Raw genomic sequence first — 16,104 nt, forward strand, 5'->3', positions numbered from 1 at the left:
CCATCAAATCCTAACCATCCCTTAGAACCTCCTTGCACCCCTTACATAGTGGATCGAGTCATTAGCCGAACCGTACTTAGGGTCTTATCGTGAAATTGATCACAGTAGAAGAAGTGCCAGTCGACCTGGAAATATGTATTCACCGTAAGCTTAAAATCCATTTTTACAATTTCCTTCGTCCTCTTTTTATCATACGCCAATTTTAATTTAAGAATTTGTCAATAACTCGCTTTTTACTTTTAAATGTCATTTTCTTACACTGACAACGGTCAAATGTAAAGCTGTGTTCCGGTCCATTCGTGTCCTTGCACAATTGATTTATGCGTTCCATCAGAGTTCTATATCGACGACATTTTCATCGAGCGGACCAGCCACGTATGGAATTTAATCTCCCTTCCAATGATTCCAACGAATACAACGTCGCGAGAACCCATAGGGACAAACTACTGGTTATTTATGGCGATATGTGCGAGTGTACGAACGTTCACGTTCCACACACGGAATGTGGATCCGTTGTACCTTGTGTATCTTTCGTCTCACTCTTGCGTCATTTACGACAGATCCTAACTGAAACGAACATACATCACACGTATGTGCCGAATTACGACTGGGTGCGTGCTGTATAAGCTACATCCAACGTGGGTAATGATGATGAATCGCCGTTAAAGCCGAGAGGCCGAAATACGTTTAAGCTATATTAATAACGTCTCACCGAATTAATCAATTTTCTGTCTTCTACCCCGGCATAGATACGGTAAGACGTTCATTCGAGTTTTTCATTCCTCACCACGATAACGACCTGACGGAATTTAAAAGGAAACGGAAGTCCATCGCAAGACATAAAATAAATATATGGTTAATTTAATATTTGTATTAATTTCAAAACGAAAGGTAAATTGTTGATCGGACTTAGAAAGAAGGCCGATGGCTGAGTAATTTTTATGATATAGCACCTTTGAAACTATCTTATCTAATTAGTTAACTAATTATTATTTTGGTTCGGTCTGGAGACATCTGGTAGCTTCCTCGGGTGTAAAAGGCACTGGTAAAAGTAAATAATAACAGTGGCAACGAAGTTTATATAACAAAGAGCGTGCAGTCAATTCTTCCCGTATATCTTTTATTTTTCCGAACCGTTGACTTACTCCGTAGACACCGATAAGTAAAATTTCACTGTTCTGCCACGTTTCCTACGCAGCAGAGTTCTTTTTCTCCTTATCAGGTTGAAAGAACTCTACAAAATATATCTCTAATATATCGCAGAAAGAGCTGAGCAGTCGTCGACGATTTTTCTTTCTTTTTATCGAAGATTTAAGATTTTCTTCCTCTCTAGTATTCGCGTTCCGAGTACTCAAACGCTCAGGTCAAAGTGCTCAGACTCCACCTTAACTTCCTTGCATGCCTACCTTTAGGCCGACGTATACCATTAAACGTATCTCACATCTCATACTTTGTTATCTACCTGAGTGGTTTAAGCTCCATGGGTGAAGTCTATAGGAATTATTTACTTTCCTTTCATCCTACCCTTACGAAAAACATTGACTACGCCGTGTTGCTAATTTTTCAAATTTGATCTTGGTATAAAAAAACATCTGTGTTTCCTCGGAACTCATAATTTGCATAAAAATACGCCGGTTCTTTCTATTTCCCAACATGTCGAATTTCTGCTTTATCCTTGTACTAGTTTGGAAAATTTTAAAGTTCATGTAGATGATGTCCCCGGAAATATTTAGGGATCCTTATCGATCCCTTTCCTTTCGTTCGTGCTCGCAGTGGCCCAAATGGAAACGCTCCCTCGATCGTAATTTCTCCGCGGCTGCCTTTAGGCTGACGTCTATCACTAGACACGTATCTCGCGTCTCATACTTTATTAAGCATCCAAGTGGCTTCGAACCCTAGGGATGAAGTTCACGGGGATTATTTCTTTCCCCCGGATCCTCCCTCCTCTTGGGGGAGGCGTTCAGCCATTCCGGGTTGCGTCTCACCGACTCTTCCCTCCTCGCCTCGGGTTACAGAGCTCGAGCAGGGATTATTTATAAAATACTACAACGCCTGAACCGTCTGCCTTCCCTCCCATGGAACTCCAAGGGTGGGTTCGGGTTTCATTCCGGAAACGTTTCTTGTCACGGATGTATCCCCATGAGAGCCATTAAATCCTATAACGTCATGGTAACAAAAATTAAAGACCATTGCTCTTTTCATCAGCGCGATTAATCTTCAATCTACGTGGAACGGATTCAAATGATACCGTGAAACGAAATAATTATAAACGTGGTAGCATACGTAAAACGATGCATAATCGGAGAATTACTTTGTCAATTAGTGCAGCGATCTGTGAAAATATCTTAACAGTATCGAGCAGAGTAGGCGTATGATGGTAAAAGCTGATTTTAATATCTAATTAGTGATTATACGAAATTGCGTACGAGAAAGTTTATATACATGAAATTGAAATATTTTTCGCATTTTTGCGTGTTATCTTTAATAAAATACTTACGCGTAGACCATGTATAAAGAATTACATATGTCTATAAAGTTCTTTCATTTCTTAACATCTTTATGCCAAAAGAACTGCGAGAATATTATAATAATCAGTAAGAGAAACACCCGGGAAATTTATTTCAGCGAACAATAGAAAGTTTCTAGGCTGTAAAGGTTTCGCACTTTATACCGAAAGTAGCTGCATAGCACGCGGATTTTCCCAGGCTACGCATTAAATTTGCGCCTCTATTTGAACAATGGATTCCTTATAGCTTAGGGACCGGTAGGTCGGTAGCTAACATTATCATGTAAGATATCCACGCTGTATCCTATATGGGTACCATGTAGAAGTATACTACAGAAATCTTTGTTATCACAGAAAGAATATCTTCCCGTAACAGGGTAACAGAAAGACTTCTATCCTGAGATTCTGAAGAAATTAGTTTCCAAATTTCAAGAGATTGTAATTACAATCAATGGTACGCAACATTTTTTATTATTTTCCCCGGTGTTTTTGATCAAATTCAGACTAATTCAATTCACTGAAAGCATTCCGTACGGAATTTATAAAAGTAAATAATCGTGAACACATATTTTTCTCTCCAAAAAGCCGTCTGTGACAGAAACAATACAAAGAGGATATAAATTTAGCGAACTTCAACATTTCGAGGGTATTACTGGAACGCCGTTGAAGTATGGGCTAAAGAACGACTGTGCAGTAGCAATGTTTATGCTTTATTTATTGAAGAATATAGCTCAGCGCATTTGCCGCTCCAAAGAGAGACCCGTGGAATTTCCCGCGGAATACTGTAGTAGATTTATCGTGCACTTCACGGTATTAGTAGGTAGTCACGGGGTTGGGAGAGAGAGGAGAGATCATACATGGAATGATGAATATACCGCTCGATAGAATGTTTCTGCCTGTTCCCCTTTGTGTAAGCAATCGATTTAATCGATCGTATTGGCGGCCACATTTCTTCCCATAATATAACCGATTCCGATTATATTTATTTAAAATGGAATTCTACGGTATTCAGCATTGTAAAATTCATAAAACCACGTAGTGACATTAAACAGCCCCAAGTACTATTTAAAAAGAAAAACATGTACTGTATAATTTCCCCGTGAGAATAGCAGTTATTGCTCTACCAGGACATAAAACTCGTGTACCCTATTGTTGATTGAAATTGAGATTTAATTTGCCTTAAGGCAAACTGACTACAAAATGACATCATCTCAAAGCAGTCACGCCCATTACACTTGCGCTTTTATTCGCAATACCGAACTCCCAGCGGGCGTACGAGAACATCGATTAACCATTTCGAGCATTCCGTCCTTATCCCTCTCGGTAGTAACAGAGGAAATGGCATCATAGGGTACATTCGAGATACCTTCAGGCGTATAACGACCCGCCATGTCCCCAGGATGAACGCTTCCTTTAATTAAGCCGAGGATTCATGTCGCAATCTGTACGATGAAATCAATCGGTGTTTGGAAGCGAATCGGTTTCTCGCTTTCCTGAAACAATCACTTTTGATTGAAATCATCCATGACATTAATAATAGCGGTATTCATAATAGGGATGCATCCATTATTACTTACCCATTTGAAATATGAGTAGTGAAATTACATACACTATCAGGTTCGCACGTTGACTGGGCCACAACGTACCGATGACATTTTCCTATAATGGTAGACTACTTCTTCTCGAATAAGGACCTTTTGGCAGAGTCTTCGGATAATAAACTCATGATTGTTACTCCTTTACTAAAACATTGACTAAAATGAATTCTTAACTTCCTCTAAAGTCATTCATTTAGATACAGGTAACCCAGTCGACAGGTCGATTTTGTTTTTACGGATCTAAATAATGTGTTTTAATTCGGATATCGAAAGAAGCAACCGTTTCCGAAAACAAAAAGGATTCAAGGAAGTCCACGGACTCATTGAGAGAGTGCAGCCCTCGAGAACCTCTCCGGCTCGAATGTTCACGACAGACAAAAATCAACTCCTGTTTCGTTGAAGCGTACTTCTGCCTTCTAGACTTCCCTTTTACCAGGGCTCCCCGCGTCAGAAAGTTAGGTATCGATAACTTAACTTTCTTCCCGCAACGAGTACGAACCCCGAAGAGGTTTTGAACGACCCTACCATCCTCTTCCGCAAAATTCCTTTCCTTCCATCGCTTTGCATTACGGAATTCCACGGGGCTACCAATACCCGCGATGAAACAAGAGACACTATATATTCTAGCAATAAGATAAAATTGTAAACAAAATCTGGAAATCAAAGTCATTTAATAAGTCGTAGATATACATGTACGTTTTCCTTTCGAAAGAAAATATTTTACATTTTACACACAAAAAATTACTAATAAATCGACCATCGATTTTCGCTTTCATTATTATAAGCTCAAAGTGCCCAAAGTTTCGCACCCCTTCGGGGATGAAAGCTGTCGCTTGTTTCGGATATTTTCATAGTTTAGCAAACGGTTCGAAGTTTTCCACCAAGGACTAGATCCATAAATTAACGACCCCTGCTTCTCGGGACGCGGGGACTGTCCCCGAGAAACGGGGACTACCACCACGTGCCACCCCTCGGCGCAAGTTAAACCTTCTCGCTTCCCTGCCACCATCACCATTGTGTTATTATCAGCGAACGCTGCACCCCGTGCGAGGGTAGATGCGACGCGGATGGATGGAAGCTCCAAGTTAAATGGTCCAACGAAAGCGCATTTGTAACTCGAGCACCACTAGCGCTACTGTGCTGGCGATATCAACCGTCACGCCCCTTCTCTCGGCGATAACGTGCTCCGAAATATCTTACTTGCACCAATTTCGCGATCACCCCCCTGCAGACATCTTTAGGAAGCAGACTTTGAAAAAAATAATATTTTATCTTGGTGGTGCACATACGTTGAAAAGGAACAATCCTCTTCTTTAATACCACTCAGATTAATTTTTAAAAATTATTTAACAATCACCATCCCCACTGATACAACAATGCGTTGCAACAGACTGTGAAATTTGTACCCGAGCATTGTTGCCCCCATACCCATTCGTATTATTACCTGCCTAAGTGGTTGGAAATACTCTCACTCCGAGTCCCACCGATTTTGCATTTTTTATAAAACTCGCCGCATGTATATATGCGAAATATGTTTAAATTATTCCTGAATCTAGATCAATTAATTTTAATCATAAGTGCTTACCATTATCTCTATTATATCATTATATTAGTCACGCAGAAATTTCCTGCTTCCTGTCTTGAAACAAGAATGGTTCCACTAGTCGACCGAAAACATAATGGAGGTAAAACGGTTGAAATACTTGAGAACTCCCTGATTCCAGACTTTTTAATTTAATATTTTTACACCCTTTCATCTTGATACATATGTCGTCTGTATGTCAGTGAACTCTCTTAGCAACCTCCTCTCGTCACTCGCTCACCGGGGACAATGCTCTTGGTCCCATTTCTCTAGCTCGAATTTCTCGATCGCGCCAACCCCGAACCACTTTGCATGCAACCCTCCATCTCGGGCCACGAAATTCTCAGCCTTCTCGGTTGCGAGCTCACTCAACCGACATCCCGACAACCGCCCAGGCAAACGCTCGCTCGAGAGTCTTCGGCTGGAAATTTTTACGATCGCGGTCGCGAAGCACACCGATGTATAGGCTCCAATTAGGGGTTGGGAGAACGCTCGCAGCTCGATGCTCGAAGGAAATCTCCCTCAGCGGATCGCAGCGCTGGGGAAGACCCAGCCGTTCCACGTACGCGATTAATGACTACGATATTTACTATACGTGGTTTGCGTCATTTACATTTCGTATACAGTTTAAGTACACGTTTTAATTTGAACATGAAAAAGAACACAATAATATATAAACTGAAACGTTTTCGCTTCGATGATTATCTTGCCAAAGAAACCTGCTGCTGGGATTTATCATAGAACGCAACTGATATGGAACAATTTCGTCGGATTAAATTATTATTTTCATTGCGCTCGTTAAGGTAGAACTGTTAAATGAATGAAATAAAAAACTGGAAGGCTTCGATTTCCAGATGAGAGCGCGTTCATAAATTGTTGAAATTGTATTAAGGTGCGAATCATTCAGTCGTATTGGCGATACAGTACAGTTCTGTTAATCGATTCAAATCTGTTAAATTTTCACAATATCAAAATGAGTGTGAGAAAATAGGCAACAGAAAGTAACAGAATAGGCACAGAAAGATCCATTAGTATAGTGGAGGCGGCGCGCAGATATCGTTAGAATAATGATTAAAACATAGACCGTTGCGACTCATACATGGCTCTAAATAGAGATACTGACGGGGAAGACGGACTTTAATGTCAAATCCTTTTCACCACGACAGGTATAAGCTACATTCTTAGTCGCGCTCATTTACTCTATCCTCTGCTAAAATCTCGCTTCGGACCGTTTCCTCCCCGGCGGGCGTTACTCTCTCGCTTTTACGACTTCAACTACCGGCCCGTTATCACGGGTGGCCTCTCCTCCAAAGGACTCGCTGAATGACACTTTTCTCAAAATGTAAACCATCCCCGCATACATTCTCGCAACTCTTCAACTACATTCAGCCATTCCAACTTGGCAACGTTTCCGTCTGAATGACGACTTCAAGCAACGGAGAACCGTAGAATGTCGAATATTTCCCCGAGATATTTAGTGCCAATCAGTATGCAGACTATAATCCGGAACATTTTCCGACTGAACATTAAAATTCTCGAAATATACCGCGTCCTCTTAAACGCCACCGTACCAATACCGTTTCCTTCCAATTCGCCTTGCGGATCAATAGGTATTGATTTCTGCCCTAGGGCAGCGTCAGCCTGCCTTATAATCAACGATAATTATCATGAAAAAATACTCGCTGGCGCGCAAAATAATGAAAAACGAAAGAAAGGTTCATGGCATTATTTAATTAGTTTATTTTCATATTTCTATAAGCACTGTTTTCTCGAAAACATAAAAAGAACATTTTTAGTGTCGTTGTTTTAAGTAACAAATATGTAAATAACCTTATATTAGAAAAGTTGTCCAGAGTACGTCATTATTGTTAGGACATACAGGTAATATATTACTTCATTGCATGTCAGTTACTGAATATACGCCGCTCCCTGTTATTCGCTTGCGAGTTTTAAAATTAGACCCGAGTCTATAATGGCCTTTAGCTATCAGTTTTCTCGATAGTATCGTGCTTCGTTCTGACGATTACGCGATTATTCTTCGGCACGAAATAGTCATTACTTCGGACTTCAAAGATTGTGGAAGGTGATTCTCAGGAAAAGACTTCCCACCACTCTTTCCTTAAACGAGTAAGTAGGTTTTTTATGATGGCTATGCCCATTTGATTATGCCCCTCCCCCCAACTATAAGGGTGGAAATGGAAATCCTTCGTAAGACTCGGCTCCTATAGGCTCGCTGGATATCGATCCCAACCCAGGAGTCCCGAAATTTCTTCTTCGTTCCCCCTTTAGTTATATCACAAGCTTTACCGGAGTCCCGAATCTTCGCAGATTTTTTTATTTTATCGAAATCAAACAGGTCGAAGAAACGTAAAATAAATGATATAAGTACACAGATATAGTCACCGTTCTTTTAATTTGAAGATATGTAATTAACTTTATCTCCTCTTACTTGCCAAGCACAATTCTAAGTGACCCTTGAGTAATGTTTACATATTACTCGGCAGAATTTGAAAATTACAATTTTTAGAAACAACGGTAGAATATGAGTAAAACGGATAAATGAAAACGATAGCGTTGTTCTCAATGCGTCATTACAGACAGAAAATAAATACATAATTACTTAACTACCCATTTATGACTATTTAAAGCACTGTTTTCTAGTAAGCTAACTGTTGTTACCTTAAAATAGTTGTGGCAAAATAGACAATATTTTTACTTAACCCGCTCAGCCATAAAGGCGTAGCCTTTGAAGCTACTCGAAATCTTCAAATCCAACAAATTCTCGCAGCCCCCTCGAGTAATTCAACTGAAACAACAGGCTCTCATATCCACCCCATCCTGGGCCAACCCTGCCAAAATTGTGCACTCTACCCTCTCCCGAATGCTCGTTCATCAGTAGAGAGCATTTCAAAATTACTTTTTCGAGATGCAACACTATAAAAACAGGAGTATACGGAACAATTAACTATCAGGAATCGCTGTAAATGAAAAATGCAGACTACTTCAACCCCTAATTACAAACCAGCAGGTAAATTCCCATTAGCTCTAACAGGTATTTTCCCTATTCAATGGCGGTAGATAAATAGCGACGCGTGCCAAACACGTTTACTCCCCCAGTTTTCATTTCTTGCAAGATTCTTCTCCCAGCGACAGTTCCTTTGGCAATCTTCCAAATCGCTCCATTTGATGAATCATCCCTCACCATGTAAAAATATCCCCGGATGTCGATTCGCGTTCCGAGGGAGGTCATCGAAACTCGTCCGGGAGGGTAGTTAAAAAGCGCGGAAGTCAAGCGAATTATCGTTAATCCGGCCGAGTGCATCGACCGAAACAACGAGTTTGGGTTTTCGGTCCTCCGGAGACCACCCTGGTAAACTGCGCTTTTTCCGGCCCCAGGAATCGTTCATCGACAGAAGGCATTTTCGAAATTACTTTTCCGCGGGAAGTTGCAGCAGGGGCCAGGATGGGTGGGCGCAGACGGGTGGTGATCGCAGACAGCCGCGAGTGCAACGTTCGGGGGATACACTCGTCACGCCCGTCATCCCCGTGGCGGCCTCAGCCGCGAGATGGCAACCACCCCTGCTTGGCCACAATGCCACCAGAGGGTGTCGACGTCCATGCGGAGCCCCGAGGACGCCAATACGAGCGTAGGCACGCATACGCTTTCGCATTCGTTCGTTTGCTGGGAAGTTGAAGACGAAAGAGAGCCTGGAGGAGGATGACGAGGAGACTGGATCCCGAGGACCCTAGAGAGGATCTCGCGAGCGCGAAGACCCTCCACTTAACGCGCGAGACAAGCGTGTATACACATCTTTCCAAAAGTGTTTCTACTTTCTATTTTGGGGCGCATCTCAAGTATCTAGTGGGAGCCATTGTGGGTACGCGTCTAAAAAGACGAAATGGAGATGAGAAATTTCATCCCAGATATGGGTCTGGTATATCATTATTTATCGTTGGGCAGGATTTAAGCACAGAATATTTTTATGTAACACGAATATGGAATTTGTTGTAACGCAATGTGGAACGGTTTATTAACGCGATACTTTACCGCGTGGCACCGACATACCGACTATTACCGCGTAACATGACGTAATCATGAAATAGAATGAGAAAGATCCGATGGGATGAAGCCAATCTCGATGTCTTGCGGGCAGTTTCGATGCTGGAGTCGATAAATCGAACTCTGACATTTATTATAATCGTTCGCTTGGGGTGATTTTCGAAAGAATACCACCAGATCCAAAAACTTCAAGGATCTCGAGACTTGTCTATTCTTACCCAGCGGAGATAGCCTGAGGTGAAAGAGAGAGGTGTGATAAACTCTCTCATCCATTTTTGATAGCAGCTAGGGTGTGGTTCGATGTTCGTCGGACCCTGTAATAAGGTTCAGAGAATGCCGTGACTTCGATATTCGGAAATCGGGAAGATAAAACATTTTTGCAGACATCCATAAAGACGTGTGGCGAGTTCACGTAGGTCTGCTCATATGAGAACACACCCCTCGCCACGTTTCCCTTGGCTTACGCGTAGCAACCCCTTGGCGCTGCAAACAGACAGAAGGAGCACTCGAGGAGACCACTCGAAACGAGCGATCGTACACTCGTCGCACTCGAAAGAGTGATTTTTAATATCGTTCCGTCGCGATGAGATATCCGCCCGTATCGATATTGTGCTTTCGCAGCACAAGCACCCCTTCCGATGCCGACTCGCATTTTGTCAGTGCCTTTGACACCGCGCCTTGGAAGAGTAGGGTATATAGGATGCTTCACGGAATTGTTGTCACGAGCGAATTTGACAAGTAGATTCGATAAATTTCGCATCAATTGTTTCCAATTCGAATGCTATGGAGTAACCTCTCTACTATTGGCTCCCCCGATTAAACAAGAGGATGGAGCATTCCGATAATTCACCGATGAAAAGAAAATCAAGTTCCTCGATGACTATGGAGCTGCGCATTCCGTTTCTCCCCTTTTTCCAATTGAAAGAACTTTATAATGCCGTTGTAAGTAAAAAGAAAATTGTCAACGTTCCTACGTAATTCCGCAAATTGTACGATTCCGGCGCACTCGTAAATAACGGGTCGGCAAAGCAAAGAACTCATTACAGAGATAGAAAACTCGAGGATGATAACCGAGCCTTTCAGTCGAGCTTTTTCACCCATCCGGAAAGACACTATTGGATTCCAATGTACATTTCAGGTCTTTGAAAACGCGACAACGTCGGCTCGATACGCCGTGGGGGGGCTGATTAAAAACAACAAAAATTGATGTTAAACTTTTCGAGGCTTTGCCCACGCAGTCATAGGACCTGCATTTTTGAGTACTCTCCTTTCGCGCGATATTTTCACGGGGACGCTCGATCGGAGAGTATGCTCGGCGCTTTCCGAGCTTTCGCTGATGACGTCATTAGCTTTTTCCTCGCTAATCCTTCTTTGATTCCCGCCGAGGTGAAGAGGGAGCCCCTAGGGGGCGGATTTCACGGCACACGGAAAGCTCTGTTTAGGTTAACCGGTAAGCTCCGCGAGCCGCGGCAAACGGAAGCCGCCTTTGTACTTACCTACGGTGAGCTTTTATGCGATGCCATAGCGCGCTGACTTTGTAGTAATTTGCTTTACATCCACGGCTGAAAGAGGTCCTGTAGGCAAGGCGGACCCCGCAGAGGCGAAACGGGATGCTAGGGAGATTACTCAAGATCATAAGCCTGCATCGTTACTTTTAAGGCAAGAAAAAGCTTCGCTCGCCACTGGGAGCTTCGACGCCGCTAAACGCACGACGTAAGAGCTATCTCAGCTCTTACATCGTACTAATTACGTTTAAAATCGACTCAACGTTAATTCAATACAACTTTTAACTTTTAAAATCCGAATATACTCTTTGAGCGTGGCAGATGGGGCGTGAATGATCGATTTCGTACTTATCGATACCTTCCGATATGTATTTAGATATCGAAAGAATTTGGTTGATAACTCTTTCTCTTGGGGTAGTCTCTAAGGGTTGTTAATAGTAAGCCTCGATCTTCGGACACAAGGAAATTACTCGAGATCGCTCTCGCTTCTTCTGTTCCTTTGTGTGAAAACTTTGCTCCTCATTAACAATTCCAAACGATATTGCTTTGGAAATTATAATTAAATTTCAACTCGCTGTTTGAGACAAGCCTCGATATGTTCGACCTTGTAGCGTGGAAGATCGATAGTTGCCGTTAATGTTACGCCAAGAAACTTGATGTAGGGAAACATAATTTGAGTTTGGCGCTGAATTAAACACTAAAGATTAGTTATCTGACATATTATGTAAAATGATCGCATCGATAATAAGTAGACTAAATTCTATTACTCAAGAAACGTCACAGGTTCCACTGAAAGGCACTCACGGTCATACTATTCCTTAAATAATCAATCCACTTTAAATGCGTCACTTATAACTCCGCTATTACCACGTTTATCTTCCTTTGCCATTCCAAAAATGGTCAACGTCACCGAACTTCGTGCGCCACATCTTTTATCCCATCCCACGTGTTCGGAAATTCCATCATTCTACGAAACGAATTTGGAAAATGAGTTCCCATCAAGAAGGAATCCCAAAGATTCGATGGCATGACTGGGAGCGATGACCAATCTTGGTCGATGGTCTGCATCGTGGCTCGTTCTTACAGACCAGACTGACGAGGAGGTACCGAATAAAGGCTGGGGTGCCAACCCTGATTCTACTGGAGGGTAACACCGGCTCCGTGGTAACCAGGGGGGGTGTGGAACGAGCCCTGGCGGACCCCACGGGGGCGAACTTCCCTTGGAGGCCGCCGCATCCTAAAGCCACCCTTGAGGATGGTCCACTTCTACCCTGTGGAGCTCGAGGCAGCAACGAACCCATGCTGCACGAGGAGCTACGACACTGCGTCAAAGGAGTTTACTTCAGCGCACACTGGGTAAGACCTGTTATTGTCTCTGCCCGCAGCTTACGGTTTCTCGTTTTGCCAATCCTCATACATAATGAAATTGGTTAAGCACTCGAGGGAATATAATTCTTAAGCAGAACGACGTTACGTTTTCTTTGCAGGCGGGTAACATTGATTTGGTCCAAGAAGACCCTTTTGTCGATGTATACTATGAAGCAGGGTACATTTTTTTTGCAATTCTAATTTGTGATTTTGCATCTGTCCTTGATGAAGGTTTCTTTGCATAGAAATGTTCTTAATTGACGTAAATATTATCGCGTGAGTTTCTTAAAGCAATAACATATCCGCCGTAGAGGATTAACAATGGAATCAATATTCTGCACGGTATGAACACGTGCCCTCAATTACGGATAACCATACGTATGCGCTACAGGGTTACTCGACCTCGAGCGTGGCTACGGCTTCAACGTTGCTGAATAATTCCTGGAAAAGAGGGTTGATGAAAGTTACACGGAAGCCTAACTTAATTAAATGGGAAAAATAAAATACGATTGAAGGCGCAGGGAAGATAGGGGACTGAGACTTTGAAAAATAACATTTGTCAAAGACAGGAAAATGACAAAATAAAATATATCTCGTCTGTAGTCAGATCTTATTTGTTGTGTCAAAAGACGTCTTTTATCTGTAGTCTTTAAATGGATTACGGATAAAAGGTTTAACACTAAAAGTGAGGTGCAAGTACGACCTTCTCTCAAAAGTTCATAGGGAACACTTTAAATTGGAGAAAAAATCAATGGCAAGTGCAATTTATTCATTTTGTGGTTTTATCGAGAACCTGATAATAACAGGGATCTTAATGTGGCGAAAATGCATTATCGGCCAAATTCTCTGATCTGATGATAACGCATACGAGGCAACTCCAATTAGAGGAAAAAGAATAATTTTAACGGAGTTTCGATGACGGGTTAACACAATGCGTCTGAACAGCCGAGGCTATAATATCTCGTCTGAGAGGGGTCGTCGGTCCGTTCGTGATGAACCAGGGGATGGAAACGATGAGAAAGAGGGGTTAGTTTGCATAAGCAATCTAGCTCCCGGGAACAACAACGGCTTCCACGGTGGCTGCAGGGATACGGAAGGTAGCAAGAATCAGACAAAGCGAGGTTGAGTGGAAAGAAGAAAGAGAACGATACCAGATGGGAGAAAGAAAGAGAGAAAAAATAGATTTGGGAACAGACGCGAAGACGATGGGACGCAGATATGAATATACCATGGGACCAATGAAATATTTAACACGCCGAGCGTGCTGAAAGCACATTCAATTTATTTAAATACGACATCGGAATGAAAACATCTCTACAGAAAGTCTCTAGTTCTTCTTTAAGTTTTAGAAACTTGCAAGGGACTTCTATTCTTGAACAGATCATTATACAGTATCAGTATATAGTTCTTGTAGCTTCGTACAAATCGTCATACAGCTTTACAATGTTTCGTGTGAAATATACTGAAAAATTAACTGAATTTTACCTATAATATAGTGGATCCCATTGTATTTTCTGGTTTAATTATAAATTCGGCTTTCTACTCTGCACAATTAGTAGAATAATTATGAATCTTCATACCTATATTTGAGCTTGCATTGAAGCCTGAAGAAAAATATTTAATACAAATAGTACTTTTTTGCTGGCCAAGTAATGCTAATAACGAATCGTCAATTAAGAATAACATTTCCGAAAATTGTTCCGGAAACGCACTTTCCTAACTGCTGCAACGTCTTGATCCATCTGAAGAATTTCTCATTAAATGCGAACCCCGGCCATAGATTCCGCAAAGTGATCGCTTAGAGATAATGGCCGGGCCGAACTCCCGCTGAATGGCCCTTAGTTTGGATGAAAAAAGAGGAGGCACGCAATATATTATCAAAAAGGAAATGAAAAAAAAGCGCAAAAACTACACAAAACTCGTAAATTATATCTGACGGGAAGCAATATTTCGGCTAGATGTCGTGCCCTAGGGTCTACTTGGAGTGATCTACAGCTCCGTTAGGATTCCCGAATCCCTCCGAACGCACCCTCTCGGGTTCTGAATTGTGCGTTCTATCGAGATCCCAGCCGAGGGAGGGAATATTGCGTGCGGCAAAATGACCCTCGATATTTTGAACCCCAGTCTCGTAGTTAAGCCGGGATGAACAATGTAACTGCAATTTATCGGTACTCGCGAATGGCTACATCCCTAAACGGAGTTTTCATCGAGCCCTCCGAGAGATTGCCAGGCACGTAACTCCAACCAAGTCCGGATTTTATGAACATATTCCAATCTTCGTTAGGTAGCCATATATATTTTAATCCAACGGGGCGTATCTTCTGAGAGCGGAATTTCATCGAAATGAAACAATCGCGATCGACGGACTCGTGAAAAAATGTGCGATCGAAAGATATTTGAAGGTAGATATTACATTCGCAGGATGCATAGCTCATGTTCCTCTCTCGATCTCCTTCCATGGATGCATATCGCAGTCTCGTTGAGTTCATCCGCCATGCGAACAATGCTTCGGATATTTGCCTGGTTTTGCCGCACTTCAACCACCCCGTGTATATTGAATCGTTTGAGTTCGTTTTCTAGTCGCATTCACGGAATTTTGAACGAACCTCCTGGATATTAAGTTACATTCGTATTTATACAAATAAAAGAGCAGAAAAGTGTACAAGGTGTATATACGTTCAAAAATGCGCAATATAAATGGAATACTCGGGTGAACTCTTCATGGCTAAGAATTGACACGGCAGAAATGATATAAATATGCCTATCGCGCGGAGAGATGCCTGTATTATTGATTAATTACGTTTTTTTTCCTTTCAATTAATTTGTTTCTTTGCTTTCCAGTGTCCTCCCTGTAAAATGTTCACGCCACAGCTCATAGACACGTACCAACGAATTCGAGAGAGAGGACACAATTTCGAAGTGATCTTCGTCAGTTCCGACCGGTAAGTAATAATTGCAATCGTAATTAATCGAGTTTCTGTAACGTAAATGCGGATGTACACAGGGTACGAAAATTAAACAACGTTACAATAAGATAGCTTATGGCATTTTGAAAGATGATGGGTTATTGAGATTAACTTACTAGCAAAACATTTTTAATTTGTTCCTTGGGAAATATTAACGAAATTCCAATGTGACTCGTAAACATGTAAAGGAAAGAAATTAAAATAAATGGCATTAGAACGTCACTAAGATTCTTATAACTTTCTGGAAAAATCTAGGGATTTACATTGACACTCGGCTCACGTTGCATCTTTCAAAGGACAGGATCACTCGAGCCATCCCTTACACTAAGTCTTGGGATTTTGAAATGCAGCTCACGTGCTAGTGTTCAGGGTGTTTCATGATAACATTAATCTGTCCAAGACCAACATACCGAAAGATTAGTACTTTCCATTTCTTATACACGTATCCTTCACACCAAAATAGCCGTACAAAAATTAAGAGCCCCTTACAATAAATGTCCTTGCGCATTAACGATGATT

At 41.8% G+C, this 16,104-nt stretch overlaps 1 protein-coding gene across 1 annotated transcript in view; it reads left to right on the plus strand.

Annotated features, from left to right (window-relative positions):
• LOC105703511 (nucleoredoxin) overlaps positions 1 to 16,104 on the plus strand; it is a 42,510-nt gene that overhangs the window by 15,177 nt on the left and 11,229 nt on the right. Inside the window, exons 2-3 of the mRNA XM_012431963.1 lie at positions 12,338 to 12,607; positions 15,461 to 15,561. Of these exons, the coding sequence (XP_012287386.1) occupies positions 12,338 to 12,607; positions 15,461 to 15,561 (371 nt within the window). The remainder of the gene's footprint in view (positions 1 to 12,337; positions 12,608 to 15,460; positions 15,562 to 16,104) is intronic.

This window comes from Orussus abietinus, unplaced genomic scaffold (assembly GCF_000612105.2).
Source record: "Orussus abietinus isolate OABI.00-Male unplaced genomic scaffold, Oabi_2.0 scaffold38, whole genome shotgun sequence".
NCBI classification, from domain to species: domain Eukaryota; kingdom Metazoa; phylum Arthropoda; class Insecta; order Hymenoptera; family Orussidae; genus Orussus; species Orussus abietinus.